Source organism: Propithecus coquereli, unplaced genomic scaffold, assembly GCF_000956105.1.
Source record: "Propithecus coquereli isolate 6110/MARCELLA unplaced genomic scaffold, Pcoq_1.0 Scaffold388, whole genome shotgun sequence".
Classification (NCBI taxonomy): domain Eukaryota; kingdom Metazoa; phylum Chordata; class Mammalia; order Primates; family Indriidae; genus Propithecus; species Propithecus coquereli.
This window is the reverse complement of record NW_012149596.1, coordinates 1,177,722-1,205,015: the sequence shown is the minus strand read 5'-3', so window position 1 is coordinate 1,205,015 and position 27,294 is coordinate 1,177,722. Positions and strand designations below refer to the sequence as shown.

At 47.4% G+C, this 27,294-nt stretch overlaps 2 protein-coding genes across 5 annotated transcripts; both read left to right on the top strand.

Moving 5' to 3' along the window:
- Nucleotides 1-2,876: 2,876 nt before the first annotated feature.
- UXT (ubiquitously-expressed, prefoldin-like chaperone) lies at nucleotides 2,877-9,834 on the top strand. Its single transcript, XM_012652339.1, has 7 exons — nucleotides 2,877-2,937; nucleotides 3,117-3,223; nucleotides 4,196-4,277; nucleotides 4,415-4,482; nucleotides 4,765-4,872; nucleotides 9,486-9,549; nucleotides 9,735-9,834. Exons 2-7 carry the CDS (start codon nucleotides 3,123-3,125, stop codon nucleotides 9,786-9,788), a joined length of 477 nt encoding a protein of 158 aa, XP_012507793.1. The 5' UTR covers nucleotides 2,877-2,937; nucleotides 3,117-3,122; the 3' UTR covers nucleotides 9,789-9,834.
- Nucleotides 9,835-11,060: 1,226 nt separating this feature from the next.
- Nucleotides 11,061-24,446, top strand: ELK1 (ELK1, member of ETS oncogene family). 4 transcript variants are annotated; one of them, XM_012652338.1, is made up of 6 exons: nucleotides 11,061-11,197; nucleotides 18,218-18,461; nucleotides 20,627-21,076; nucleotides 21,780-22,211; nucleotides 22,874-22,975; nucleotides 23,063-24,446. In XM_012652338.1, exons 2-6 carry the CDS (start codon nucleotides 18,252-18,254, stop codon nucleotides 23,159-23,161), a joined length of 1,293 nt encoding a protein of 430 aa, XP_012507792.1. In that variant the 5' UTR covers nucleotides 11,061-11,197; nucleotides 18,218-18,251; the 3' UTR covers nucleotides 23,162-24,446. The 4 variants fall into 4 exon arrangements, with proteins under 4 accessions (XP_012507792.1, XP_012507789.1, XP_012507790.1 ...); XM_012652335.1 differs by lacking the exon at nucleotides 11,061-11,197 and adding an exon at nucleotides 13,207-13,266; XM_012652336.1 differs by lacking the exon at nucleotides 11,061-11,197 and adding an exon at nucleotides 13,258-13,266 and having other exon boundaries at nucleotides 18,291-18,461.
- Nucleotides 24,447-27,294: the final 2,848 nt, after the last annotated feature.

Below are 27,294 nucleotides of genomic sequence, written 5' to 3'. Positions count from 1 at the left end.
AAAGATCCTGTTAAGAGGACAAAAAGACAAGCTATAGACTGGGAAAAAAGATTCGCAAACCACACATCTGACAAAGAACTCACACATACAGTATGTAAAGAACTCTCAAAACTCAACAGTTAAAAAAGCAAACAATCCATTAGGAAAATGAGCAAAGAATGTGAAGACATTTCACTAAAAAGGATATACAGATGACAAATAAGCACATGACAAGATGTCTATAACATTAGCTATTGGGGAAATACAGACTCACCTGGGCCTCAATCATTTCTTGCTCTTCTTGGGAAAAAGCAAAGACAGAGATACGTAAGTCAGAGCAGGGGGAGGTATGGGGGTAGGAAGTTAGATGGGAGGGAGAGAAGATACAAATGGAGATATGAGAGACAGAGTCCATTTCATATCTCAGGCTGAGGCTAGACACAGGTTGACTGTGTCTCTTGTATCTTCCTGAAGCACCAGCCTGAAAACAGCCACCCATAAGCCAGGTAAGAGGTCACCAGTGGAAACTAGGGAGGCCACGTGGTTATAGCCCCAACATATAGCCCCAATGGTGACTGACATTGTGTCGAGTTGGAATTGGCAAACCTTTTCTGTAAAAGGCCAGATAGTAAATACCTTAGGATTTCCAGGCCTTATGGTCTCTTTGGCAACTACTCAACTCTGCCATTGTGGTGTGAAAGCAGTCACAGACAATACGCAAATGAGTGAATGAATGCATGGCTGTGTTCCAATAAAACTTTATTACTGGACACTGAAATGTGAATTTCACATAAGTTTCATATGTCACAAAATATTTTTTCTTCTTTTTACTTTTTTTAAGCACTTAAAAAATGTGAATAGTATTCCTAGCTCACAGGCCATAAGAAAACACCAAGGGTCAGCAAACCAGGGGCCATAACTTGCTGATCCCTGATGTAGAGCTTAGATGAGGAGGTTTGTTATCGGGAGCATGTGTACAATTCTCACTTAATACTTGATCTACAATACAGTGAATTCCCTTAGATCCATAAATTCTACTTCTAGGAATTTATCACAAGGAAATAATCATGGTTGTGCATAAAAATTTGAAAGCAAAGACTGTTATCCCATCCTGGATTATAACAATGAAAAAAAACTGGACATATTTAAACATCCAATAACATAGGAGTGGCTCAAAAAATCTGACTCCATCCAAAGGATGGAATGCTATGCATCCATGTCAACAACTATCCCATGGTCTGGCAAGAGAGAAGGCAAATGTGGTCAAATATTAATAATTGGTGAATCTAAGTGCAGGATATATGGGTGTTCACTGTCAACTTTTCTGTACGTTTGAAATATAAAGTTAGAAATATATTTTTAAAAGTAAAAATTTTTTGTGAAATGTAAGTTAATAACTTGCACAGATCTGCCTCTAGCCCATCAGAACTATGTTCTTCCTGTTAAACAAAGATAAGTGTTTTCTCTCTTTTCACAGGAAAATGGTATAGATTAACTAGGTAATATTTATCTAACTACCTAGTGTCTGTTTCAATCACACTAAATGCAATTTTAACTATATGTATCATGAGATTTATGAAAATATGTTTTTAAAAAATCAACGTTTCCTTTACAATCATCTTGTTCTAAGGGCAAAGAAAAGCTTAACTTGCTTTAGTTTTGAGCGTTTAAAAAAAAAAAAAAAACTTGCTTTCAGGGGCCAGGGCCAGGTGCAGTGGCTTATGCCCATAATCCTGGCCCTTCAGGAGGCCAAGGTGGAGGATGCTTGAGTTTGAGACCAGCCTGGACAACATACTTGTTTTTTTTCTCAACAAAAAATTAAAAATTAGCCAGGCATAGTGGTGCTGACCTATAATCCTAGCTACTTCAGAGGCTGAGGCAAGAGGACTGCTTGAGCCCAGGAGTTCCAGGATACAGTGAGCTATGATTGTACCACTACACTCCAGCCTGGGCAACAGAGTGAGACCCTGTCTCTTAAAAAAAAAAAAAAAGCCTGCTTTTACACATGAAACACACAAGTCATCTGGGAAGACTTCCCCGGTAGGGGTAGATGCTCTCTAGGCTTTACAAGTGGAAACTGCATTTGGAGGATCCCGGTGTCTGGGTTCTCCTCCAGTCTCAGGCCTGGACTTGCTGGGTTAGATGCTCTTGTTTGAAAGTCTAACATGGGAAATAAATTCACTCAGTCACTCAAGTGCATAAAAATAAATTCACAAAAAAGCTTACACATTTAAATAAAAACATAGGAATTATTCCTAACTACAGGATAGCCAATCTTTGGCAGAAGACTTCGGGGAGGCTCTATTTGACTATTAAATTAGGTGATTAAACAACAGCGCCCTGTCTGTCAATCTCCGCTTGAGCCCCAGTTATACATTGCGGGCCACAGAGCTGGAGTCATCAAAGAATTTTAGAAAATCTGTCTCCGTTTAAAAATGTTTAAATGCTCACATCATTCCCATTACCAAGAGTGAAATACAAACCTCCCGTGTGAAAAATCAATATTTAGGCAGACAGATCACACGGGATATACTCCCTTCCTCACAGACCAGAACCGTAATCAATTCTTGCCCGTCTGCTTCTAAGGCCCTACCTTTTAAATACTCTATCTCTACCTGTGGGTCTCGCCTGCCCCAGAACCCGCCAAATCCCATTAAACCCCACCCCCACTAGCCATGCACAGCCCTCATAGGCTCTGCGCGCCGCTTTCGCAGTCCCCCATTGGCTGTTTATTGCCAGGTAGTCCCTGCTCCTACACGCCGCTGTCTTCCGCGATCTCCTGGGATTCCGAAAAGCCACGCCCTTCTCTTCTCCCCTTTGGCCCGTCTTCTTTCATTCAGGATTGCCCCTCCCCACCTGGCTATTTGGTTGGCCAGAGCGCTTGCTACTACGTCATTCACCCGCGCCACCCGGAAGCCCCAATTCATACCAACCGTTCATTTTGCCGGCGGCCCTGAGGTAAGGGCCGCGTTTTGGGTGTCCCTGGGTGGCCAGGTCCCCGAGTTGGGAGGGGCGGAAAGCTGAACCCCCATCATGAGCCGGATGAGCCCATTTCCAGCGTTGAGAAGGTGGAGATGAACTGTGCATGAGGCCAAACTGGAGTGGTCAACGTGGTCTTCCCCTTCCCCACTCCCCAGGAGCCCATGATGGCGACGCCCCCTAAACGGCGGGCGGTGGAGGCCACGGGAGAGAAAGTGCTGCGCTACGAGACCTTCATAAGTGATGTGCTGCAGCGGGACTTGCGGTGAGTGACAGCGCAGGGGGCGGGACGTTTGGAACATTCACGTGGTGGGTGGAGTGTTCGGAGTCAGGGCCAAACCTCCGGATTGGTAGGCGAGTTGGGAGTCCAGCCCAGCGTTCGAGCGTGAAGTTGCGGGCGGGAGGCAATATCCGCCGTGCGATTTGGCTGAGACGTGGCACTGGTAGCAGAGGATGTGTCCGCGCATGCGCGGCCTAGATGGTTAACGGAGTAGAGCTAGATTTCTAAAGCTCTGGTTTTTGGGTTCACATCCTGCCTCGGCCACTTCGCCATCCTTGTGAACACGTTGTACCTCGCCTCGCCTTTCTGTGCTGTATAAACTTATCTGTGAGATGGGGAAGTTTATGGAACCTTCCTCATGCGGTGGTTTTGAGTTTTCAACGTGTTCAATTTAGCATGTAAAGAATTTAGCATGGATGCCTGAAACATACTAGAGGCTCAATGAGTATGAAGAGCTATTATTATTATCATTATTAAAGCAGAAAGTAAGGTGTTCAGAACTAAGACTGTTCTAAAAGGGATAGAAGATTTTTCTGGGGTGAGGATGAAACATTCTGATTGGAGGGAGGCATTGGGAGTAGAGTGTAATAATAGTAATAAACAATAACTAACATGTATATAGAGAGCTTACCATTTGGCAGGCATTATTCTAAGTGCTTTGTAGTAAGTATTTATATAATCCTAAGGACTCTACGAGGTAATATTGTCATTCCTATTTTATAGTTGGGGAAACTGAGTCCCAAAGAGGTTACTTACTTGCCAAAGTCACACAGCTAGTAAAGGGTAGAGCCCAGATTCAAATCCAGGCAGTCTGACCTGGAGTCCAAAGTTTTAACTTCTGTACTGACATGCCTTTTTAGGGCATGATGATGTGAGGGTCTCAGAGGGTCATGATATGAGGTATCCCAGGAGGAACAGGGCTGCCTATTGGTCACCATTGTACTTTCGTCCCATCAGAAAGGTGCTGGACCATCGAGACAAGGTATATGAGCAGCTGGCCAAATACCTTCAACTGAGAAATGTCATTGAGCAACTCCAGGTAAAGACTTCAGGGTTGGGTACCTTTTTTGTGTGGGCAAGGGTGGGAGATGGGAATAGACCCCAGACCAAAACCTGTCACCTGACCTAAAAGTTGACCACTGACGACCCCCTACCTCTTTTTCCCTGGCCCCACAGGAAGCTAAGCACTCGGAGTTATATATGCAGGTGGATTTGGGCTGTAACTTCTTCGTTGACACAGTGGTGTGAGTGTCTACCCACCCCTCTGAGCCCATAGGGTTCAGCTTCCCCCTTCCTTCATGCAACAAATATTTTTTTTAGTATCTCTTATGTACGAGATACATATCCCAGTAGGATTTATAAGCTAAGTGCTGGGGATATGACAGTGAATAAAATAGGACAAAATCCCTGCCCTCCCAGAGCCTTAATTTGGGGAAGGGGGGGTTGTAAAAAAAAGTCTTAAACTGTATGGTATGCTAAACAGTGATAAGGACTATCCCCACTTCCTCTAACCTCTCTTTCCTCAGCCCAGATACTTCACGCATCTACGTGGCCCTGGGATATGGTTTTTTCCTGGAGTTGACGTTGGCAGAAGCTCTTAAGTTCATTGATCGTAAGAGCTCTCTCCTCACAGAGTAAGTCCATTCCATGAGGATAGTGTCTTAAAAACACCACCATTTTCAACACTCTTCTCCCTTCTCCCAGGGTTGCCTGGGATACTTAGAGATCCGTCTCCCCTCCTCCTCAGAGCTGGGGCTGAAGAAGTGGGGAGGCAAGACTCAGCCCCCAGTGTAGCACATAATAAGCACCCAAGTGGTCTTTGTATTGTTGATTCACACAGACATTTTGGGGGCATCTTTTGCATGCCAGGCACTGTGCTTGGTGATGGGTGTGCAGCAGTGAATAAGACAGAAGAATTCCTTGAAGGCTTAAAAACCTAGAGGGACTGTACTGTTAGACATAAATACAATTACAACCAGATCAGTGCAGTCTCATCCTGGAAATCAGTAATAATAAAACAAGTTACCTCTGACTTCATCTCCCGCCAGTTTTCCTGTCGATTCACTGTGCTCTCGCCACACTCACCTTCACATGCTTCTTTCAACACCCCAGGAATGGTCCCCCTCAGGGCAGTTGCAGTGGCTGTTCTCCCTGCAGTGCTTTTTCCCCCAGTACTCGTGTGGCTTCCTTTCTCCTCACTCATTGTCCTGCTTAAATGTCACTTCCTCAACAAGGCCTTCCGTAACCTAACTTTAAAATTGCTTCCCCCTGGCATTCTTGATTCCCTTCCTTTCTTCTACTTTTTCTTTTTTTCCCTAGCACTTATCACCCCTAATATTTACTGTGTAATTTATTTCTTTCTCATATTCATTGTCTCCTCCAGTTAGGATATAAGTTTTATCATGACACTCTGTGTTTGTTGAATGAATTTAAAATGGTATACTGGAAGAAAATTGAAGTGAATTGAAGCAGATCTATGTTGGTGGTGATGGGGAGAGAAAGTGGGCTACAGTTGAGTTGAAGGTTTTGTGCAGAGAAGGGCAATTGGGAGTGTAGATGAGGGGTTTGACATTTGAGCCATTTGATTGAGTGAACAAGCCATGGGGCTATCTGGGGAAGAGCCTTCCTGGCAGGGGAAACAGTGCCAGGCATACTAGAGAAACTGCCAAGAGAGGCGAGCATGGCACACATGGAATGAGTGTGGAGGCACTGAACAATACACTTAGACTGACATCTCACAAGTGTGAATACCACTGATCTAAACTCCCATCTTGGTTATGTTTATGTTTATTCCTACTTTCATTTCTTCCAAAATTGCCTCCCTTAAGGCTTCAGTAATTTTTCTGTCTTCAAACCTGTCCAGGGTCTCAGTGTTAGTAGACCCAAAAGAACCTCATGCCTGCTGAGATTTCTAAATTTTGGTGTACAAACCAATTAGCAAATTGTTTGATCAAAGGGCATGCTTTCATGGTCAACACAATTCTGAACTGGTGGGGATTTAGACCAAGTTCAGTTTTTAGAAGAAAGCTTTTCTTTTTTCTCTAATTTTTTATATTTTTCCCCAAAATCCATATGTTGAAAAAAAGCTTTTCTTATGTCACAGGATTCCTGGGACTTTCAAATAGATTTTAACTTTTTGAGACTGATGTCTTTCCCCAAAATGAGGTTTTTAAAAGTGCGGGTGCAGTGGCTCACGCCTGTAATTCTAGCACTCTAGGAGGCCGAGGCAGGAAGATCACTTGAGCTCAGGAGTTGGAGACCAGCCTGAGCAAGAGTGAGACCCCGTCTCTACTAAAATAGAAACAATTAGCCAGGTGTGGTGGTGTGCACCTATAGTCCCAGCTACTCAGGAGGCTGAGGCAGGAGGATCGCTTGAGCCCAGGAGTTTGAGGTTGCTATGAGCTAGGCTGACTCCACGGCACTCTACCCAGGGTGACAGAGTGAGATTGTCTCAAAACAAAAAAAAAATGTTGTCATTGCCTGCCCCCTTGCCTGGTCTTGTGGTGTATTGACCTGGTCTATTAATATGATGAAAATGCAGTTGCCTTATATTGCTTTTTTGTAATTAGTAAGACTGTCTAGAAGTTTAATCTTTCTAGGAGATGAGGATTTCAGTCTGTGTAGCTGGCTCTCCAGCTCTCCTCTTTAAAATACTTGGTTAATTGGGACACACTTTGAACTAACTTTCCAGTAGTTTTTTTTTTTAGAGACAGGGTCTCGCTCTGTCACCCAGGCTGGAGTGCAGTGGCCCGATTATGGCTTACTGTAACCTTGAATTCCTAGGCTCAAGCTATCCTCGTGCCTCAGCTTCCTGAGTAGGCCACTGCACTCCAGCCTGGCAACAGAGTAAGACTCCACCTCAAAAAAATAAATAAATAAATAAATAAAAATAAATTGTCCCTTAGGAACTGATTGGAGTTCATTCTTCTGTTCTTTGAGCACTATCCCAGAATATTCTTAAATGTATTCTTGATCTCCTGCAACACCACCACATTTCATTTATTTCCTATCCCTGGACATAGACTAAACCATATTTTGAGGACTTCCTTGGAGTGGAGTAGTCGTTCACTTATTCATTCCTACTTTGTGCCATACACTGCTGTGTTTCCTGGGGATACAGCAGGGAACAAAAAGACCAAAATCTCTGCCCTCACACAGCTGACATTCTAGTCAGCGGAGACAAACGATAAACAAGTGAATAAATAATGTAGTATGTCAGGTGTTGCCGGTGCTGTGGAGAAACAGCATATAATGGAGATCGGAAGCATTGCCTGGGGTGGAATAGTTATGATTTTAAATAGAAGGGTTGATTGGATGTAAAGTGTGAGAAAAAGAGAGGAGTCCAGGTTTTTGGCTGAGCAACTGGAAGGATGGAGTTGCCATTATCTGAGATGGAGAAGATGGGGAGGAGCAGATTGGGAGGGAAAGATCAGGAGTTTCGTCTGGAACCTGTTAAGTATGAGGAGTTTATTAAACACTGAAGTGGATTTTTCGAAGATGTAATTAAAACTCCCAAGTCAAGTTCAGGAGAGAGTTCTGGGCTAAAAATATAAATTTGGGAGTTGTTGTTATATAGATGGGTTCATGCTACTTTTTTTTCCAATTTAGCATCCTGTCTTGTTGCCATCTACTTTTCATGTAGTACTTAGTTTCATTTACCCCTCAGGCCGACTTCTACAATAACAGCTCAGCACAAAAAATCCACATTCTCTGTCATGATATCAAGACCCTGCATTATCTAGCCCCTTCCTACCTCTTGAACCTTATCTTACACCACTTTCCTTCACCATTCACTTAATTTCTAATACTTTGAGCTGACCGCTCCACAAACAGCTCTCTCTTGCCTCTTGGGCTTTTTGTGCAAAAGGCCCTCCTACTTCTTAACTCTTACTTCATTCTTCAGGGAGGCCTCCCTGGACCCTTTGTATCAATTAGGATTCTTTGGGTGAGACCTGATCCAAACTCTCTTAGACAAAAGGAATTGACTGGTTTATCTAACTAACAGGCCAGGGCCAGGGTGGATTCAGGTAACTCCAGCTTTCCATCTGTGGCATCTTCCTTGAGTCCTCTCTCTCATACCCAAATCCAACCCTTTGGTGAATCCTGTTGGCTCTGCCTTCAAAATATATCCCAAATACAGTCCTTTCTCATCACCTCACCTGCTGCCACTGTAGTCTGGGCCTCCATCTCCCTGAACTGTCACAGTAGCCTCCTCACTGGACTTGCTGCTTGCACACTGGCTCTCCTTGTTGCCAGTCACACTCCACCCAGAAGCCAGGTAGAGCCTCTTAAATCCTGTTAGGTCACCTTCCTCCTCTGCTCATGCCCCTCCTCCCCTGGCTTCATCTCACTTAGAGTCAAAGCCAGGGTCCCTTATGATGGCTTTGTAGGCTTTACACATCTGCCTCCCCCCTTACCTCTCTGACCTCACCTCTTCCAGTCCACCTTGGCTTATTCTTCTCCAGCCACGCTGGCCTCTCTGCTGTGCCTCAAACGTGCCAGGCATGCCCCCACCTCAGCACCTTTGTGTTTGCTGCCCCTTGTGTGTGGAACTCTCATCTTCCGTGTAGCCACACTACTTGCTTCTTTGCTTTAAGTCTTTACTCAAATGCTTCTCAGTGAAGCCATCCCTGAGCACTCTGTTTAAAATCACAGCCCCCATTCCCATACTCCTTATCCTCCCTCATTGTTTTAATTTTTTTCATTGTACAGTTGACCCTTGAACAGCATGGATTTGAACTGCATGGGTCCACTCATACGTGGATTTTTTTCAACCAAATTTGGATAGAAAATACAGTATTTGTAGGATGTGAGGATGTGAAACCCTCATATATGAAAGGCCAACTGCCAGACTTGAATATGCATGGATTTTGGTGTACACAAGGGTCCTGGAACCAATCCCCTGTGTATACCGAGGGACGACTGTACTTACTACCATCTGACATACCATATCTTTTACTCCATCATCTTTTTTTTGTCTGTCTCTTAACAAGAATTCGAGTTCCATGAGGCTTAGATTTTTGTTATGCTTGCTGCTATCTCCCCAGTGCCTAAAACTGCCTGGCATATGGTAGGCAATCAGTAATCTTTGAAGCAGTGAAGTCCAGGAAGTGGCTAGGCATCTCTGCACATGAGCAAGTGGGTGGAGGTCTTCCAGGATATAGGTAGTTATTGAAGTGATGAGGAAGGGTCATCCTCGTAATCATAAGTGGGGCCCACTTTGCCCTTTCTTGTTTCTTTTCTACAGGCTCAGCGACAGCCTCACCAAGGACTCCATGAATATCAAAGCCCATATCCACATGTTGCTAGAGGTGAGAGCAGCTCACCCTACTCCCAGATTCTGTGTTTAGGGTGATGACCTGAAAAGGGGAGACAGCCAAAGAAGGGAAGAACTATCTTTCCCTCTAAACTGGAGCCAAGGGAAGGGAGGTCAGAGCAAGCCTCGGGCATGGCTTGGACCCAGTCTTTGTTCAGTCTCTTCTGTCTTCTTTTTCAGGGGCTTAGAGAACTACAAGGCCTGCAGAATTTCCCAGAGAAGCCTCACCATTGACTTCTTCCCTCCATTCTCCAACATTAAAGAGCCTGAATGCCTTTGAGTCATATGGCCCTTCTTTTCCCCTATAATCCCTGCTGATTGGCCAGGTGCCCTGTTTCTAGAGCACAAAGTTACTGGGAGACTCAGAGATCCAGTCTGTGTGGAACCTCTAAAGCACCCCAGAAGTCCTGCCTCCAGCCTCTTATCTGGCAGCCACTTGACTTTATGCTCTGCCCCGTCTTCTGTCACCTTGGCAACCTGGGCTCCCACCTCACCCTTCCATTCCTTTTCCTGGACACCACCCTTTGAATTGCCATGGAGAATGGGCCGCTTCATGGTGGAAGTTTGTTCCCACGGCAATCAGCATTTCATTCCTGCCCCTAAGGTTTACCCCAACCATTCCTGAAGTACGCTAAAGTACACCCACGCCCATCTCAGACCAACCTTGGCCTCGCCTCTGCTTCTAAATGGTTCCAGCTTCCACCAATAGGCGCAGAGGTGGATCCCGCCCTCTCTGGTCCGGCCCCTAGTCTAGGTTGAGTCCAACTGCGTCCAATCAACGCAGGGCCAGGTTCCGCCCCTTTATAACTGGCCGCAGCTCAACCCAGCCCTTGTAGGCATTTAGTTTCTGCCACTCAACGCTCCTTTGCGTGTCTGGCAGCCATCCTGCCCTCCTACCTCCGCTCCGTTCTAAATTCGTCTTTTCTAGCCAATCACCATAGAGTTACCCTGACCGCCTACGCAGAGCCCGGCCCGACCCCCTCCCTACCCGCTGCTCCGCCCATTTCTATATAAGTCCTGCTTCCGCTGAGCAGCATGGCGTGCAGCACCGCCGCCTGGGTGTTTTGGCAGCTGTCTAGGAGTCCCTCATCCGCCAATCAGGAAAACAGGACCACCCGCCCCCCATTCTTGGAGGCAGTCTGTCTTCTATCAATCCCATTTAGGCCAATCAGTGTGAGGCAGGCGCCCCCGAACCTAGTCCATTGCCTACGGTCTAGCTGTCCTCCTTGAGCCAATCATCGTGCAGCACCGGCGAGGCCAAGCACGTCTCCTTAGAACTTGAGCGGCCGTCCGCGGTCCATCATTTCCCCTTGGGCCAATCATGGCACAGTTCTGTGGGGCAGAGCCCGCCCCGCCAACCCCTCGAAGCCGTACGGCCGATCCATGGCGCTGTGGCCAATCAGCAAGCGGTGGGACGCTCGACTCCTCCTCCATGGGCCCACGTGAGCGGTGGGGAAACGCAGGGGCGGCTTATAGGTGCTGCTGCCGCCGCTGCCGCTGCCGCCGCCACCGCCGCCGCCGCCGGCACCGCCACCACCGCCGCCGCCTCGGAGCCCGGGCCTGGGGGGCGGTGGGGCCGCGTATGGAGCCCCCGCCCCCCGGAGCTGCCAACATTGCCAACGCTGCCGCCGCCCTACGCACAGGTGAGCCCCGGGCCTGGAGGGTGGAGGGCCCCGTCCATGACCCCACGTATCCTTCCCGTCCCCGCGCGGGGGATGTGGCTTGGCCGGTGGCCTGCTGCTATTCAACTCCCCACCGCTACCACCACGGCTAGTGGACCTGCGTGTGGCAATGCCCACTCCCTTCGCCCCCGGTTAATGGATCTGACCGTGGCCTAACCTCCCCCTCCCGTTGTGTAATGGATCGGTCTGCGTGCTTATATTTCTCCCCACCCCAACTTACGGTGGACTCGTCCGTGGTCTTGCCCCCACCCCCACTTACAGGGCACCAGTCTGTGTCAGTGTCCAACCCCTTTAATAGTAGATGCACCTAAATGTTTGTATTTCTCCTGGCCTCAACTTTCAGGGGACCCGTCTGTGGCCTTGTTTATTCCACCCCTCCTGTTCCTTGTAGGCAATCAATTCGTGGCGCCGTACCCCTCCACACACACACCCCTCTTTAACAGTGAGTGATTCTGAGTTTGTATTCCTGCCTCCTCCTGTCCCCCAGTGCATCAGTCCGTGGCTTTATCAACCCCCCCCATTTTATAGTGGATCAGTCTACATGTTTGGATTCACATCCCCCTAGTTATCAGTCCATTGCCCTATCTCGCCTCCCTTTTTTTTTTTTTATAGACTGTCCAGACCTTGAGCTTCTCCCTTTTGATAGTGGGTCAGTTTAGTGCTTTATATCTCCCTATTTTCAATAGCTCAGTTCATGGCCTTGTCCCTCTCTCCTTTAAATCAAACTATGTGATGGCTTTTCTCCCCCCTCACTATGGTGCAGGAGTCAAGAAGCTTTTCTGTTCCCCTTCCCCTGAGTACATAAGCCTTATCCCCACTCCCTTTGTAGTATATCTATTCATTGACCTTCCTGCTAGCCGCATGCTTGCATTCACACCCCCCACACATGCCCTCCCGTGAGTCCAGTGCTTTATGACCCCTCCCCCAGGAGGGTCAGCCTGTGCACTTTTATTTTTGTCCTGTAGTGGGTCAGCTTGTGTGCTTGTTGAACCCAGGGCTTTTTTACTCTAGAATACACTCCCTCATACACTCTTAACCACCAAGACGTCCTCCCTCACTACAATAAGTGAATATATTAGTGCTAGTGATGATGGTAATGCCAATAGGAGCTAACACTTATTGAGCACGTGCTATACAGCAGGCAAAGTGTTTTATATTAGCTTGTTTAATTCTCACCGCAACCCTATGGCACAGGTACTGAGGATGCTGGAGCATAGGGAGGTTAAATACTTTACTCAAAGGTGGCCCAGTCAGTACTCAGGGCACAGGATAATTTTTGAGGCTCCCCTCTTAGCCCGTATCCCATTCCACGTGAGGTCCTGCTCCTTAAAAACCAAATTAGGGCCGGGTATGGTAGCTCATACCTTTAATCCCAGCACTGTGGGAGTGTGAGACAAGAGGATCGCTTGAGCCCACGAGTTCGAGACCAGCCTGAGCAACATAGTGAGACCCTGCCTCTACAAAAAAAAAAAAAAAAACCAGAAAAAAGAAAGAAAAATTAGCCAGGCGTGGTGGTGCCTGTAGTCCCAGCTACCAGGAAGGCTGAAGCAGAAGGATCACTTGAGCCCAGGAGTTTGAGGCCAGCCTGGGCAACATAGTAAGACCCACGTCTCTTAAAAAAAAAAAAAAAAACTGCTGTATGTAATACACTCTCCTAAAGGCAAGGTGTAAAAGATGTTTCTAAGAGTGCTTTAATTTCATTGCACCTGGGTAGTGCTATTTCAGTAAAGAATGTGTTTGTCACGCTGTGATGCTTGGAATACACTATATAAAGGCACATGTATAAAAAATGTTTCCAAGAATGCTATTTGTAAAAACAAAAGTCACCCCCTCTCTGACCCCCTGAACCTGCACATCTCGCAGGGCTCAGGCCCTTACCCTGCATTGTTTGTCCCTCTGCCCTTTGTCACTGACACGCGTAGAGTTTACTTGTTTATTGTCTGCCTCTCTCCATTAGAATGGGAGTCCCATGAGTACTCAGTTTTTGTCTGCTTATTCACTGCTGTCTCCAGCACCTGAAAACATACCAGGTATACAGTAGATACTTAATAAGAATTTATTGCATGAATAAATGGGAAAAAATGTCATTTCAGATGTCTGTGGGGGACCAATGGGGAAGATGAAAGGCCGTGAGAGCTAGTTAGTTGAGACTATTGCTTCTGCAAACCTTTACTGAGCACCTAGTGATTACCAGGCACTGTTCTAGGTGCCGGGGATCTGGAAGGGAACAAAACAGGCAGAAATACCTGCCCTTGTGGAGCAGATGTTTATTAAAAGCGGGGGAGATGGATTACATGAACAAAACAAGTAAAATTAGATAGTATGTTAGACATGTGCTAAGGAGAAAAAATGAAATAGGGCAGGTAGGAGTAGAGTGTTGGGGTGTTTGAAATCTTAGGCACCAGGCAGGCCACACTTGTGACTTTTGAATGAAGAGCCTGAAGGAGGTGAGGGAGGGAGCCATGATGTCTAGGGGAAGAGTGGACCAGGCAGAAGGAACAGCCAGTACAAAGGCCCTGAGGTGGGATTGTGCCTGCCATGTTCAAGGAACATCAGGGGGCCAGTGTGGCTGGAGCAGGATGGTGGTAGAAGGTGGGGTCAGAGAGGTGATAGGAGCCAGATGGTGTAGGTAGGCCATGGTCACACACAGGCTTGAGGAGGAGGGAGGATGACACATTAGCTAATGGCTAACATTTACTGAGTGTCTGCCATGTGCCTGAGACACTTTCTTAAGTCCTTTACATATCTTGACACCCTTAATCCTCACAGAAGCCTTTGAGGGTAGTTGTATTTGTGAGAATATTTGATTTTGAGAGTAAAAATATTCCCATTTTACAGATGAGGAAACAGGCACAGAGAAGTTGAGTAACTTGCTTAAGGTCACACAGCCAGAACAGGGACAGAGTTGTATGAGGCTGAAGACCCAGAGAGAAGAACAGATTTGCAAGGGCAGACAGGTTATTCAGTGCATCGGATCACACAGAAGAATTCTTCCTAGGGGGTACTGGGAACTTGATGATTGTGTAATAAAGAATCCATCATGTGAGAGAAAAGCTCTCCTGGCAGGGAAACAGTATGTGCATACCTTCAGAGGTAGGGACTGTCCTGGGAACCATAGATAGTTCAGGGTGGCTGCCTCAGAGCCTTTGTACGTGCTGTTCTCTCTGCCTGATGTCAGCATGATTTGCTACCTCCTCTCCTTCAGGTCAAATGTCACCTAGGGAAGACCTCCCTGCTCACCCTGTGTATAGAGCATTCCTGTCGCCCTCGAAGATCTTACCCTCTGTGTCTCTCTTCCTAGAGAAGTGGTGGTATAAGGTGGCTAGGATTGCCGACTGGAGCCAGACTGCTTAGGTTTGAATCCTGGCTCTGCCAACTTCCAACTGTGACCTTCAGCAAGTGACTTCTACTGTACTGCCATTGCCTCATCTGGAAAATAGGGGGAATAATAAGACCTACCCTTTAGTGTTGGTTTGAGGATTAAATGAGTTAAATGATTCAAACAGGGTGCAGCACACGGTACAGGCTCTATGCCTTGTTTCTGTTTTTTAAATTACTATTCATAGCACACGTGTAGGTGTCCAACAGGCCTCAGAAATTGACCGTCTCAAAACTGGCCTCCTGATCACCCCTCAAAACCCATTCTCCCATCTCAGTTGATCACAATGCCATCCTTCCAGTGATCAAGCCACAAACCTAGAATCACCCTTAGCTCCCCTCTCATCCCCCCATGTTATCTGTCAGCAAGTCCTCTTCTGTCTTCAGACTTTATCCAGAACCCAGACACTTCTCACCAGTTCCACTGCCACCACCATCGCCTGTCACTTGGACTGTCGCAGTAGCCTCTTCAACCCCAAAGTCTCTCAACACCCAGAGGGATCCTGTTAAAATCCAAGTCCCAGCCTGTCACCCCTCTGTTCACAATCCTCTCGTGGCTCCTGTCTCACTCAAAGTCCTGACAGTGCCCAAAAAAGCCTCACTCAATCTGGCCCCTCTTGCCCTCTGTTCTCCCTCTCACCTGCCAGGCGCTCTCCAGTCTCAGAGCCTCTCACACCAGCTGCTCCCTTGGCCTGGCTCACTGCTCTCAGACACTCACAAGCTCCATTCCTTCACCTCCTTTAGGTCTTGCTCAATCGTCACGTCCTCAGTGACTACCCCCACCCTGACTACCCCTTGTAAAAATAACAGCGTCTTCTCTGCTTTTTTTCCCATAGCCCTTATCACCATCTGACATGTTCTTTACATGTCTGCTTTGTTTCTTGTCTGTCTTCACTAAATGTGAATTCCGCTGGAGCAGGGATTTTTGTCTGTTTTTTTCAGGGCTATATCCCCAGCACCTGGCCTTCAGTAAGCACTCAATAAATGCTTGCTAAATGAGCGAGCTGAAAGAAACAGACACATCTGAGTAAGGCAGATTACTAGAACTCTTATTAGGGGTCAAGTGAGAGAAGTGGTAATAAACAAAATACAAAACACCCTGTGTGCTGTTGAGGCTAGAAGCCAACCGTCTGATTTCACTTAGCTGATAGGTTCTGTTGAAGCTGAGAAAGGAGCTGGTACAATTGCCTATCTTCGCCACCAGGAGTCACACTGAACTCTTTGGGTCTCTGAAACAAGCCTGCCTTCAAAATAAACTGAGTGAGGTCTCTGATGACAGGACCCTCTAAGGGACACTTCATGGCACTGTGACTTGTATAATAGCCTGAGACCGTGTCTGCTGAACGAACTTTGAAGCAGCTCAGTCATGAGAGGGTCATACTGTGTATTTCATTGCAGATGAAAGAAATCAAGCCATAAAATAATAGAGGTTCTTCAGAACCTTTCGATTTGGGTTTTATTCTTAATCCAAGGATCCAAGCCAGGTGACCAGTTGCTTGATTAAAGTTCATTCCCTTAAGGAACAGGAAGCTCGTGTTTATTTCCAATCTGCTCTCAGGAAAGAGCAATTATGGGGCAAGAGGGAGGATCCCGTTCTCTGAGGGACATGCTAAGAGGGAGCATGTCACTGTGAGGGCCAGTTTGGCCCAATGGTTAAAAGCTTAGACAGCTGGAACCTGACTACCTGGGTCCAAATGCTGGCTCTGCCACTTACAGCTATGTGGCCTGTGGAAGTTACTTAGACATTTTGTGCCTCAGCTTCCTCATCTACAAATTGGTGATAATAAGAATGCCTACTTCCCAGAGTCGTGCTGAGGGATAAATGAGTCAATGCCTATAAAAGCAACAGTCCAGGTGTATATGCCCTTATCCAAAACCCCGGGGACCAGATATGTTCCAGAATTTCGAATTTTTCAGATTTTAGAAAGGTAACATGGTGCACATACGACATGTTACATAACAGCCTTAGTAAGCTCTATAATCAGCTACGTTCGTATTTCTGCAGCAAAATGTTTGAACATTCACACTAAGTGAGAATCAATAAAGACCAGAAAGGGCCTTGTTTCATTTCAAAGCCAGTTTTGCTGCCAAAAATGTTACAAAGAAGCTTTCTGTTTTTAGAGCTTTTTGGATTTTGGAATAGCAGATAAGGAATTACGAACAAATCAGAAACTAATATTTATTTAGAGCTTATCATACCCCAGGCATATTATATTTAATCCACACAAAAGCTCTATGAACTAGGTAGTATTGTCCCTATTTTACAGATGGGCATGCCATTATCTCTTTTTTATAGGTGAGAAAATTGAGACACAAAGAGGTTAAAGAATATGGCCAGGGTCACAGCTAATACACGGCAGAACTAGGATTCAAACCCTGGAAGTCTGGCTCTAGAGCCTGGTTGTCCAGCAGGCCATATTGCCTCTCTGCTTAAAACAGTGTCTGGCGTGTATTAAGCAGACAATAGATGTTGGTTATTACTGTTACCAAGAAGGAGAACGTTCGGGGACAGTAACAGGGCAGAGAGAGCAGGCCTTCAGTTTCAGGAAAGCATCATAAAGGAAAGTACCTTTGGGCTGAGACTTGAAAGGAAGGCTGCTAGGCAGAGGAAGGGAGCCCGTGGGGACTGAACAGGCTTTGCAAGGGTTGGACAAAAGGAACCTCCAGAAAAAAATGACATTGATTTGGTAGAAGATACAGACGATGACGTTCAGATGATGGGGATTGCTCTAGTATTCTACTCCTGTAATTATTACAAACTCAGCTGCTTAAAACAAATTTATTATCTATATATTAACTATAGTTCTGTAGGTCAGAAGTCCAACACTGGTCTCACTGGGCTGAAATCAAGGTGTTGGCAGGGTCATATTCCTTTTGGAGGTTCTAGGGGAGAATCTGTTTCCTGCTCATTCAGGTTGGCAGAATTCAGTTCCTTGAAGTTGTAGAACTGAGGTCCCTGTTTCCCTACTGGCTGTCAGCTGAGAGCCATCCCCAGTTTTAAGAGGCTGCCACCAGTCCTTGGCTCAGAGCCCCCTTCATCTTCAAAGCCAGCAATAGCAGGTCGAGTCCCTCTCATACTTTGAATTTCTCCTGACTCTTCTGTCATCACATCTCTCTCTGAACTACCTTTTAGTCTCCTGATCTGCTTTTAAGAGGTCATATGATTAGATTGAACTCACTCGAATAATCCAGAACATTCTCCCTACCTTGAAGTCTGTAACTTGAATATCATCTGCAAAGTTCCTTTTTGCTATAGCATAACATACTCACAGGTTCCAGGGATTAGGGTGTGGACATCTTTGGGGCAGGGGTGGCATTATTCTGCCTACCACAGTCTGCCTTCTGACCCCCAAAATTCACATTTGTCCCACAATCAAAATACATTCACACCATCCTAAGATCTCCACAAGTCTCATGCCATTACAGGGGGCACTCAAAGCTAGATTGGGGAGTTTAGAAGTTAGTCTGAGGGTGTTTAGGGAATGATGGTGGGGTTTGGGGGCAGAGGTGGAGGCAAGATGACAAGAAAGGAATCTTCCTTCTGTTGACCTCTGCTCCCTCCTATGTCCAAAGCCTCTCAGCTCTGAGCTATATGCCCTCCAGGTTCCCCTGGGATGACGTGAGCGCTCCCCCAGCGATGGACCCATCTGTGACGCTGTGGCAGTTTCTGCTGCAGCTGCTGAGAGAGCAAGGCAATGGCCACATCATCTCTTGGACCTCACGGGATGGTGGTGAGTTCAAGTTGGTGGATGCAGAGGAGGTGGCCCGGCTGTGGGGGCTGCGCAAGAACAAGACCAACATGAATTACGACAAGCTCAGCCGAGCCTTGCGGTACTACTATGACAAGGTATATGGCCTCTAAGACCCGGGACCCCCTGACATTTATAGCAGAAATGTCATTTGCTTGTTTTAATTGCTATAGCTATAACTTTGAAAACAGTATTAAAATTTATTATTTCTTAACCCATCCTCTTGGTACCCTCAGACCAATGTTGGACCCCCAAACATTTATCTCACTTACTTTATTTTCTTGTCTTACTGCCTCAACTATAATATTCATTGCATTATTAATTCTGACTCTTCCTCACCCTACTCTCTGAGATCCCCAAAGTGATACTGGCCTGCCATGCCCCACATAACATTTCATTTTTGTGCCTTAATCCTATAGCCAAAACTTTGAAAACACTGTTAATAATGACTGGTCCTCATTCTGTCCTCTGGAAGCCCTGAAGATTATTTCATAATCTTCTCTTATTCTGTAATATTTCATATACTTATTCCTAGAATCCAAACCTCCCTGCCAATATTATACTAACCTTTGCTTACTTCATCCTCCCCCAACATGTATTCTTTCTTTATTTTTTTATTTATTTTTGTAAGAGACAGAGTCTTACTCTGTGGCCCAGGCTGGAGTGCAGTGGCACAATCATAGCTCAGTGCAGCCTCGAATTCCTGGGCTCTAGCGATCCTCCTGCCTCAGCCTTCTGAGTAGTTGGGACTACAGGCACATGCCACCATGCCTGGCTGATTTTTCTTATTTTTGTAGGGGAGGGGTCTTGCCCAGGCTGGTCTCAAACTCCTCCCCAACATTTTTTATCAATTACTTTCTTTTCTTCCCTTATTCCTTTAGCTGCAACCTCCAAAACAACATGTTTAATGGCCAGTTCCACACCCCATCCTCTTGGATTCCCAGAGAAGCACTGGTCTGCCCCAATATTTATACCAATTATTTTATTTCATCGTCTTACTCCCATAGCTAAAATTTAAAATTTTCCTCATCCTATCATCTCAGACTCCCAGACCAGCCCTGGACTTTCCCTCCTTCCCAATAATTATACCAGTTATTTCATTTATTTCTTTAGCTGAAACTTCCAAAACAATATTAATGACTGTTCCTTTTCATTCCTCTTCTGAGAAACACAAGCCCATCCTGTGACATACCTGACCAGCATTAAGACCTCCCAAGAATGCCCTAGTGCTCCCCAGACACCTCTTGTCCCCCCAGAACAGCCCTAGACCTGTGCTGCACACCCTTAATAATTTATGACATTTATTCCATTTTCATATTTTATTCGTTTAGCTCAAACTTCTAAAACAATAATGAGGCCACCTCACTGTGCCCTCTGGGGCCACCAGAACATCCCTGAGACCCTCTAGACCATTTTTCCTGAAATACCCCAAACATGCTCTGTGACCCACCCAAGCCAGCCTTGAGATCTTTATACCAGTATTTTAATGTTGTTGTCTAACTGCTGTCAGTTACTTCATTTTCTTATTGCTTCAGCTTAAACCTCCACAACAGTATTAATAATGAGGCCTTTCACCCTGTCCTCTGTAGTGACCTTGCCCTGTTCCACTTCTATATCAATAGTTTTAAATAATCCTCTATATTAATAATTCATCTACCCCATTCGTCTACATTAATTTAGTCTCTTTCAATATTTATATCAGTTACTTCATTTTCTTGTCCTATTGGATTAGCTAGTCTCCAAAACTCTGTCCTGGCGGCCACCCCCAAGGCCTGACCCTGTTAACCCTGGTTCTTGGAGCCAGGAAGAAAAGCTGCTCCTATGCCTACTTCCTTCGATGGGCTCCATTGTAAAGAGGAGCAGTGGGGGTGGGAGAATCACACGGATGGAGATGGAGAGTGACAGGGAGGGAGATGGATGGGAAGGAGACTAAAGAAGGAATTGTGGAGGGGAGAATAGAGAAGGGGGAGAAGCTGGGGAGGGATACAGAGAGGGGAGTCTAGGGAGGGGAAGGAAGGAGAGGTAGAAATTGACAGGCAAAGGATGGAGCCCACAAATTGACAAAGAGATGGGTGAAATGGGCTGGGAGGGGGAACCATATGGAGGAGGGACAGTGTATCTGTTAAAAGACAGAGAGCCAAAGGGGAAGAAAGCTGCTAGGAGAAGAGAAACACTCCTCCACCCTACTCCTCTCCCATCGGCACCCTCCCTCCACCCTGCCCCTTTCCTCTAAGGCCCTCTGTTCCATCTCCTCCCTTCCCAGAATATCATCCGCAAGGTGAGTGGCCAGAAGTTCGTCTACAAGTTTGTGTCCTACCCCGAGGTCGCAGGGTGTTCCACTGAGGACTGCCCACCCCAGCCCGAGGTGTCTGTCACCTCCACCGTGGCAAATGTGGCCCCTGCTGCTGTACATACCACCCTGGGAGACACTGCCTCTGGAAAGCCAGGCACACCCAAGGGTGCAGGAATGGCAGGGCCAGGCGGTTTGGCGCGCAGCAGCCGTAACGAGTACATGCGCTCGGGCCTCTATTCCACCTTCACCATCCAGTCCCTGCAGCCACAGCCACAGCCACCCCCTCATCCTCGGCCTGCCTCGGTGCTCCCCAACACTGCTCCTGCAGGAGCAGCAGCGCCCCCCTCGGGGAGCAGGAGCACCAGTCCAAGCCCCTTGGAGGCCTGCCTGGAGGCTGAGGAGGCTGGCCTGCCTCTGCAGGTAAGGACTGGAGTATAGAAATTCAGCAAGAGGAGGGGAAGAACAGGAGGGATGGGGAGAGGGGCTGGTAGGAGAAGAGACATAGCAGTCCTTTTAAAGGAGATAATGGTGGAAGGAGGGAACAAAGTCCCCTTGGAGAAAGCGGTGGGGAGGAGAGCTGTGCAAATCCTAAGAAGGGGGAGAATAAGTGTGCTACGATTAGTAGTTACCCAACATGTAGTAAGTGCCCTGAATGTGTCTGTTCAACGCACTGGTTCTCACACTTTAGCGCTCATCAGAATCAGCTGGAGGGCTTGTTGAATACAGATTGCTGGGGCCCACTCCAGAGTTTCTGATTATGTGGGTCTGGAGAGGGCCCCAAGAATTTGCATTTTTAACGAGTTTCCAAATAAGGCAGCTGCTGCTGGTCCCTAAAGTAAATTTTTGAGAACCACAGTTTTAACGAATGAGGGTGGTATCCTCTAGAGTCCCACACCCATCAGGTTGTCGCACCCTAGGTCTCCTGCCCCATTTGGAGGACCTGCCCTAGAAGAAGCCTCACTTCCTTGAAGAAGTCTCATGTCCTGTTGGAGGACCTGCCCTGATGTGCAGTCGTGCCCACAATACCAAGTGCCGCTTCCCAGGGGACTCATTGGGTGGCCCGCAGGAGAAAGCATTTCTACCCTAACAGTCCTTACCCTCTCTGTACCCTCACCTCTCCCAGGTCATCCTGACCCCACCTGAGGCCCAGAATCTGAAATCAGAAGAGCTGAATGTAGAGCCAGGTTTGGGCCACCCATTGCCTCCAGAAGTGAAAGTAGAAGAGCCCAAGGAAGAATTGGACGTCGCGGCAGAGGCGGGGTTTGTGCCGGAAACTGTTAAGGCTGAGCCGGAAGTCCCTCCTGCGGAGGGCGTGCCAGCCCGGCTGCCCGCCGTCGTGATGGAGGCTGCACCGCAGGTGGGGGGCCTCGCGGCTTCCAGCACTGAGGTCGCCCAGCCGCAGAAGGGCCGAAAGCCCCGAGACCTGGAGCTTCCACTCAGCCCGAGCCTACTGGGTGGGCCGGGACCCGAACGGACTCCAGGCTCAGGAACTGGCTCCGGTCTGCAGGCGCCTGGGCCGGCACTGACGCCGTCCCTACTGCCAACGCATACATTGGTGAGTGCCTGCGCAGGGGCGGGGCAGGCAGCCAGGACGAATGGGATTGGCATGTGGCGAGTGACTGACAGGAATTAGATAAGGGCGAATGTGGCTGTCAGTGAAGACGGTGGAGCCTTCTAGTGTGACTGGCTGTACTGAAGCTTGGGCTGGAGGGATGGGGCTGGATTGATGAAGGGCAGGTCTGGGGACTTTTGTGGGTGGAACTGAGGGGCTGAGAGGTTTTCTGTGGGACTGTTTCTGGGTTAGGGCATGGCTTAGGAATCTGAGCAGGGCTTTTTGATCAGGGATTTGCTTATTGGGTTTCCCGTGAGGTACAAGGATGGGATGTAAGAGTTGGGGCTGACCCTGAGCTATTGGGATGGTGACTTGTGAAGTTTGAGAGAAGCATGTGAATACGGTCTTGTGGGTGGTCTTCACCAATAAGGCCTCAACACCAGCACCTAAGGGTGGACTCTGAGGAGTAGGGAGAGGGGGTGACTGTAGAATTTGGGAGAGATTGAGGGCATGGCCTCAGTAGTTATGGTCTGGGTCTGTGAACTTTTGGGGAGCGACCTTGGGGGTCTTGAGTGGGAAATCCGGTAGGGCTGGGACCAAGTTCCTTCTATCTTCCCATACCTGCCCTCTGCTCACTTGAGCTCCACCCACTCCTTCCTCCTCAGACCCCGGTGCTGCTGACGCCCAGCTCACTGCCTCCCAGCATTCACTTCTGGAGCACCCTGAGTCCCATTGCACCCCGTAGCCCGGCCAAGCTCTCCTTCCAGGTAGGATCTCCTTCCCCCATCTTGGAGAGGACAAGCGACCCTTTAGCATGGCCCCGACGTGTGACCTCTCCCTATTTCTGCTTCCAGTTTCCGTCCAGTGGCAGCGCCCAGGTGCACATCCCTTCCATCAGCGTCGATGGCCTCTCGACCCCCGTGGTGCTCTCCCCAGGGCCCCAGAAGCCATGACTACCACCACCATCCCCTTCCGGGATCACTCAGTCCATGCCCCTGAACTTCTCTCCAGCCAGCCATCTCAAGGAGAAACATAGTTCAACTGACAGACTCATGCTCTGGTTGTGGTGGGGTGGGGATTCTTGGAAAGAAGGATCTCTTAACAACTCCTCCACGGAAAACACACAACTTCTGTCTTCTTCGTCAGTCCCCCAGTGGCCGCCTTCACACGTCTCCTACTTCAGTGGTAGGGGCGGTTTATTTATTTATTTTTTGAAGGCCACTGGGAGGAGCCTGGCCCAACCCTTTTAGCAGGGGTGGTTAGCACATCTCCCCCACCTCCCTACTTTTTTTCCCAAGACAAGACAATCTGGGTCTGGCTTGAGAAGGCTCTTTCTTTATTTATTTCTCAGCCTGCCCTTGGGGAGATGAGGAAGCCCTGTCTTCCGTTTTGGGATGTGGGTAGAAGAGCTAGTTTGTTTCGTTTTATTATTCCTGACCATATCAAGGGTCTAGGAGGAATTTGTACCATTTAATGGGTTGGGAGTCTTGGCCAAGGAAGAATGACACCCTTGGAATAAGAATTTCCACCTCCCCAACCTTTCTCTCAGACAGCTTGTCCTTCTTTCAATCAACTTTTTGGCCAGGGAGGAATGCTCCTTTGTTCTTCTCCTCCCTGAGAAGCCATCCCTTTGTCTGCCAAACTCCCTGGGGTCCTGCCTGTTACCTCCCAATGGAGGGTTTTCTTGGGGGATGGTCCCCGTCTGGGGGGCCCCTCCAGCCAGTACTCCAGGTCTCCCTGTCTCTCACCCCCTGCCATTTTGATAGTATAATCTATTTTTAAATGGGGCTTTTCAATAGGGGAGAGGGGGGCATCTCTTCCTATATCTGATGGGGTGGGTGGGAAGGAAGGGATTTGGGGGGGAATCCTCCTGCTACCCCCAAGTGTTTATTTTTGATACCAAACATGTATTTTCAGCTCCCTCCCTCCCAGCCCCCCAATTTCCTGCGGGCGGGTACAAAGGACCCTTTAAGTGTCCCTGGAGTTGGGAGGGAGGAATGGGGACATAAAGCCTGTCCTATCTCGATTCCAGGCCAGAGAGAGTGGGTTCAGAAGACTCCTGGGCACACCTCCTGTCAGCACCAGCCCAGCCCAGGCCTGGGGACCTGGGGGTTGGTGATTTGGGGGACGGTGCTACACTCGTCTCCACCATGTTTTACTTCCCCAAAATGGACCTTTCTTTTCTAAGAGTCCCAGAGAATGGGGAATTGTTCCTGTAAATATATATTTTTAAAGGTGGTGCTGGAGTGGCATTTTTTTCCTCCTGTTGTCAGGACTAGCTGAGTGTGACAGGCATGGCTGTGTGTGAAGGGCAATGAGAGCTTGAGGCAGAGGTTGATTGTGAGAGAAATTGTGTGATGCTGTGTGTCAGAAACAGTGGTAGAGACTGCAGATCAGTAACCATGTGTGTGTGTGAGAGAAACTACAAAGCTGTGATTGTGTGTGTGTGAAAGAGCGCAGAAGTTGTGACCACAGACTTTTGACAGCGTGGCTACATGAGAAATTGTGGCTGTGTTTTGGAAAATCACTGAGACTGAAGGAGTGGTTAAGATATGGTACAAGAACCTGCGATGGTGTTTATGAAATAATGTTTATGAGAAGGAAACAGGGACTGCAACTCTATCACTGTTTGACAGGCTGATGGTGAGCAGGACAGACCGAGTGACCAAAACCACACATGAGGGACAGCGTGGGCACAAAACTGTGGTAGATTTTCTCGGGGATTGTGTGAGAAACCTCACTGTAGGTGACTCAGTGTTTGAGAAATGGATTGTGTGTGAAACTTTATGTGAGGCTGTAGCGTCAACTAAAGTCTTGGGAGCGTGTGTGTGAGAAGTTTGTGTCATGTGTCTGAAAACGGGTCATGAGAGACTAGTGAAGGAACAGAATGAAGGGCTGCGCCTGGGAGAGCGTGAAAGGCTGTATGTGTGTGAGCCCAAGACTAGTGGCAGATCGAATTATGGGTACTACAGTCTGTCCCACAGGCTCAGGACCTGTGAGAAAGTGTGGGAGAGTGGTGGTGAGGCGGCGACTGAAATGATGGGCAAGACCACCTGACCAGGACTGGGAGGGAGAAACCAGCAGTAGCAATAACTGGAAGTCAGCGACTGTGGGAGACAAACTTGACAACTTAGCAGCTTCCAGGGTGGGGATGTCTGTGAAATATAAGCCACTGCAAGTCAGGAACTGTGTGTGAAAAAGCTGTGCAAATGAGATGCTGAGCGATGCCATGGTGTGGCATGTGAGAAACTTGCAAGGCTGTAATTGTGCGTGTGACTGTGTGAAGAAAGTGACGGTGTGCACAACCAAGATGGGGCGTGGGAGACTGTGCGACTTATCAAGGGCCTAGGAGCGATTGTGACTTAGTGACCACATATGTCAGAAGTAGACTGGAGGACAACGATGGGGAGACTGAATGGGCGACTGTGTGCCTGTGTGTAAAACTCTTTGCAAGAGACTTTATTAAAGGATGTAAATCAAGGACTGGGTGTGTTGGAAGCTGGTTGAGAAGAAATGTGAGACCAGATGACAAAGACAATGTCTGCAATGTGGTGTGATCGTGTATGCGTGTGAAACTCTTCATAGGAGACCGTAGGAGAGGCTATCATTGGGCACCATGGGTGTGTGAAAAAGTGGCCTGAGTGTGAAGGGATAGGAGAGGTGGCGATTTTGTGTGTGAGAAACTTCGTGAGAGACTAGCTAGCAGTGACTGTAAATCAGTGACTATTTGAGTATGTGAGAAAATGACAGGCCAAATGAGTGGCTGAAAGATCCTGAGATGAGATGGTGTGACTGTGTGTGTGTGTGTGTGTGTCTGTGAGAAACTGGTGAGGAAATACTGGCAATATTGACTAAGACAGGCTGTAAGACGTTACTGCGTATGTGAAACTGTAGGAGGCTGGGGATCAGTGACAGCAAATGAGTGACAGAATGTCTGAGTATGTCAGAGCTGTGCGATTATGTATGTGAACCTGTTTGTGAGAGACTATAGTAGAGGCTGTGACTCCAGAGCTGTTGTATATAGGTAAAAAATAATAAAATGTGAGAGAAAGACCAAATGAGACACTGTATGAGAGACCACAGATCGAATGTGCCAGGCCTAGGAGAAAAACCCTCTTGTGTTTGTCCTGTTGCTCTGTGGACACTTCCTGCTTAGTACCCCCCGGGGTTGGCTCTTCCCAGTTCTCTAAAACTTGAAATGCTGGGGTTCCCCGGGGCTTTGTCTGGGGCTCTCCTCTCACGCATCTTCTCTAGGTAGTCTTATCCAGTTCCAAGACTTGAAATACTACTTAGCCCCGAGGTGATGCCCAGATTTTTACCTCCAACTCAGACTGTTCCTCTTAGCACTTCCCAGAATCTCCAAAGTTTTGTTTATTTTATTTATTGATTCATTAAGCAGGTGTTTATTGAGCATGTGCTGTTAGCTGGTGCCCATCTAATGCCCTGCAGATCCAGCAGTTAACAAACCGGACAAAACTCCCTGCCCTTACCGGGCTGATGGGGCTGATATTTAGTGAAGGAGATGACAAGAAACAAGTACATAGTATCAAGTAGAGATGTAATAATTAAAACAGACAAGAGTCTCTCACTCTGTTTAAATAAAGAATCTGCAAACTCATTTGATTGCCCTAAATGTGTGTGGGAGATGAACGTGCTGACAATTCTCTTCCACAGGGAATCCTAGGAGTACTTATGCAGTTTAGGAACAAAGGAAATACCGATTATGACATTATTACCAGGGCAACAGGTGATTAAATAAAGCAGTCAGCCAGAATTGCAGGTTTCTGGGGGGGTTTGTTTTCACAGGATAAGGCAACACTGATGTCTGAAGTTTTAGAATCTTAACAAGACCCTTTGTTCAAAGGACACTTTCAAAGACAGGCTTGTATTACCAGAGAACAGAGTATATCTGGAATGGTTACAAATATTAACACACACCTAATCGCCCATAAACAAGACCAGTATTGTTGAAATACTTCTGTTTTAACTCCTGACCAAATTCTTTTATCTTGTTTAAATTTGCAGGATGGTATTTCTCCCTCCCTGAATGCAAGGGAAATGGGGCATTGCCTTCCTATCTTTCTTA

Excerpts from the sequence above, each read along its gene's own strand:
- ELK1 (XM_012652334.1), top strand. The coding sequence starts at position 18,207 with ATGCCCTCCAGGTTCCCCTGGGATGACGTGAGCGCTCCCCCAGCGATG. Across the intron at positions 18,462-20,626 it reads TGCGGTACTACTATGACAAG|AATATCATCCGCAAGGTGAG; the intron begins GTATATGGCCTC and ends CTCCCTTCCCAG. Across the intron at positions 21,077-21,779 it reads AGGCTGGCCTGCCTCTGCAG|GTCATCCTGACCCCACCTGA; the intron begins GTAAGGACTGGA and ends CACCTCTCCCAG.
- UXT (XM_012652339.1), top strand. The coding sequence starts at position 3,123 with ATGATGGCGACGCCCCCTAAACGGCGGGCGGTGGAGGCCACGGGAGAG. Across the intron at positions 4,278-4,414 it reads ATGTCATTGAGCAACTCCAG|GAAGCTAAGCACTCGGAGTT; the intron begins GTAAAGACTTCA and ends CTGGCCCCACAG. Across the intron at positions 4,483-4,764 it reads TTCTTCGTTGACACAGTGGT|CCCAGATACTTCACGCATCT; the intron begins GTGAGTGTCTAC and ends CTCTTTCCTCAG.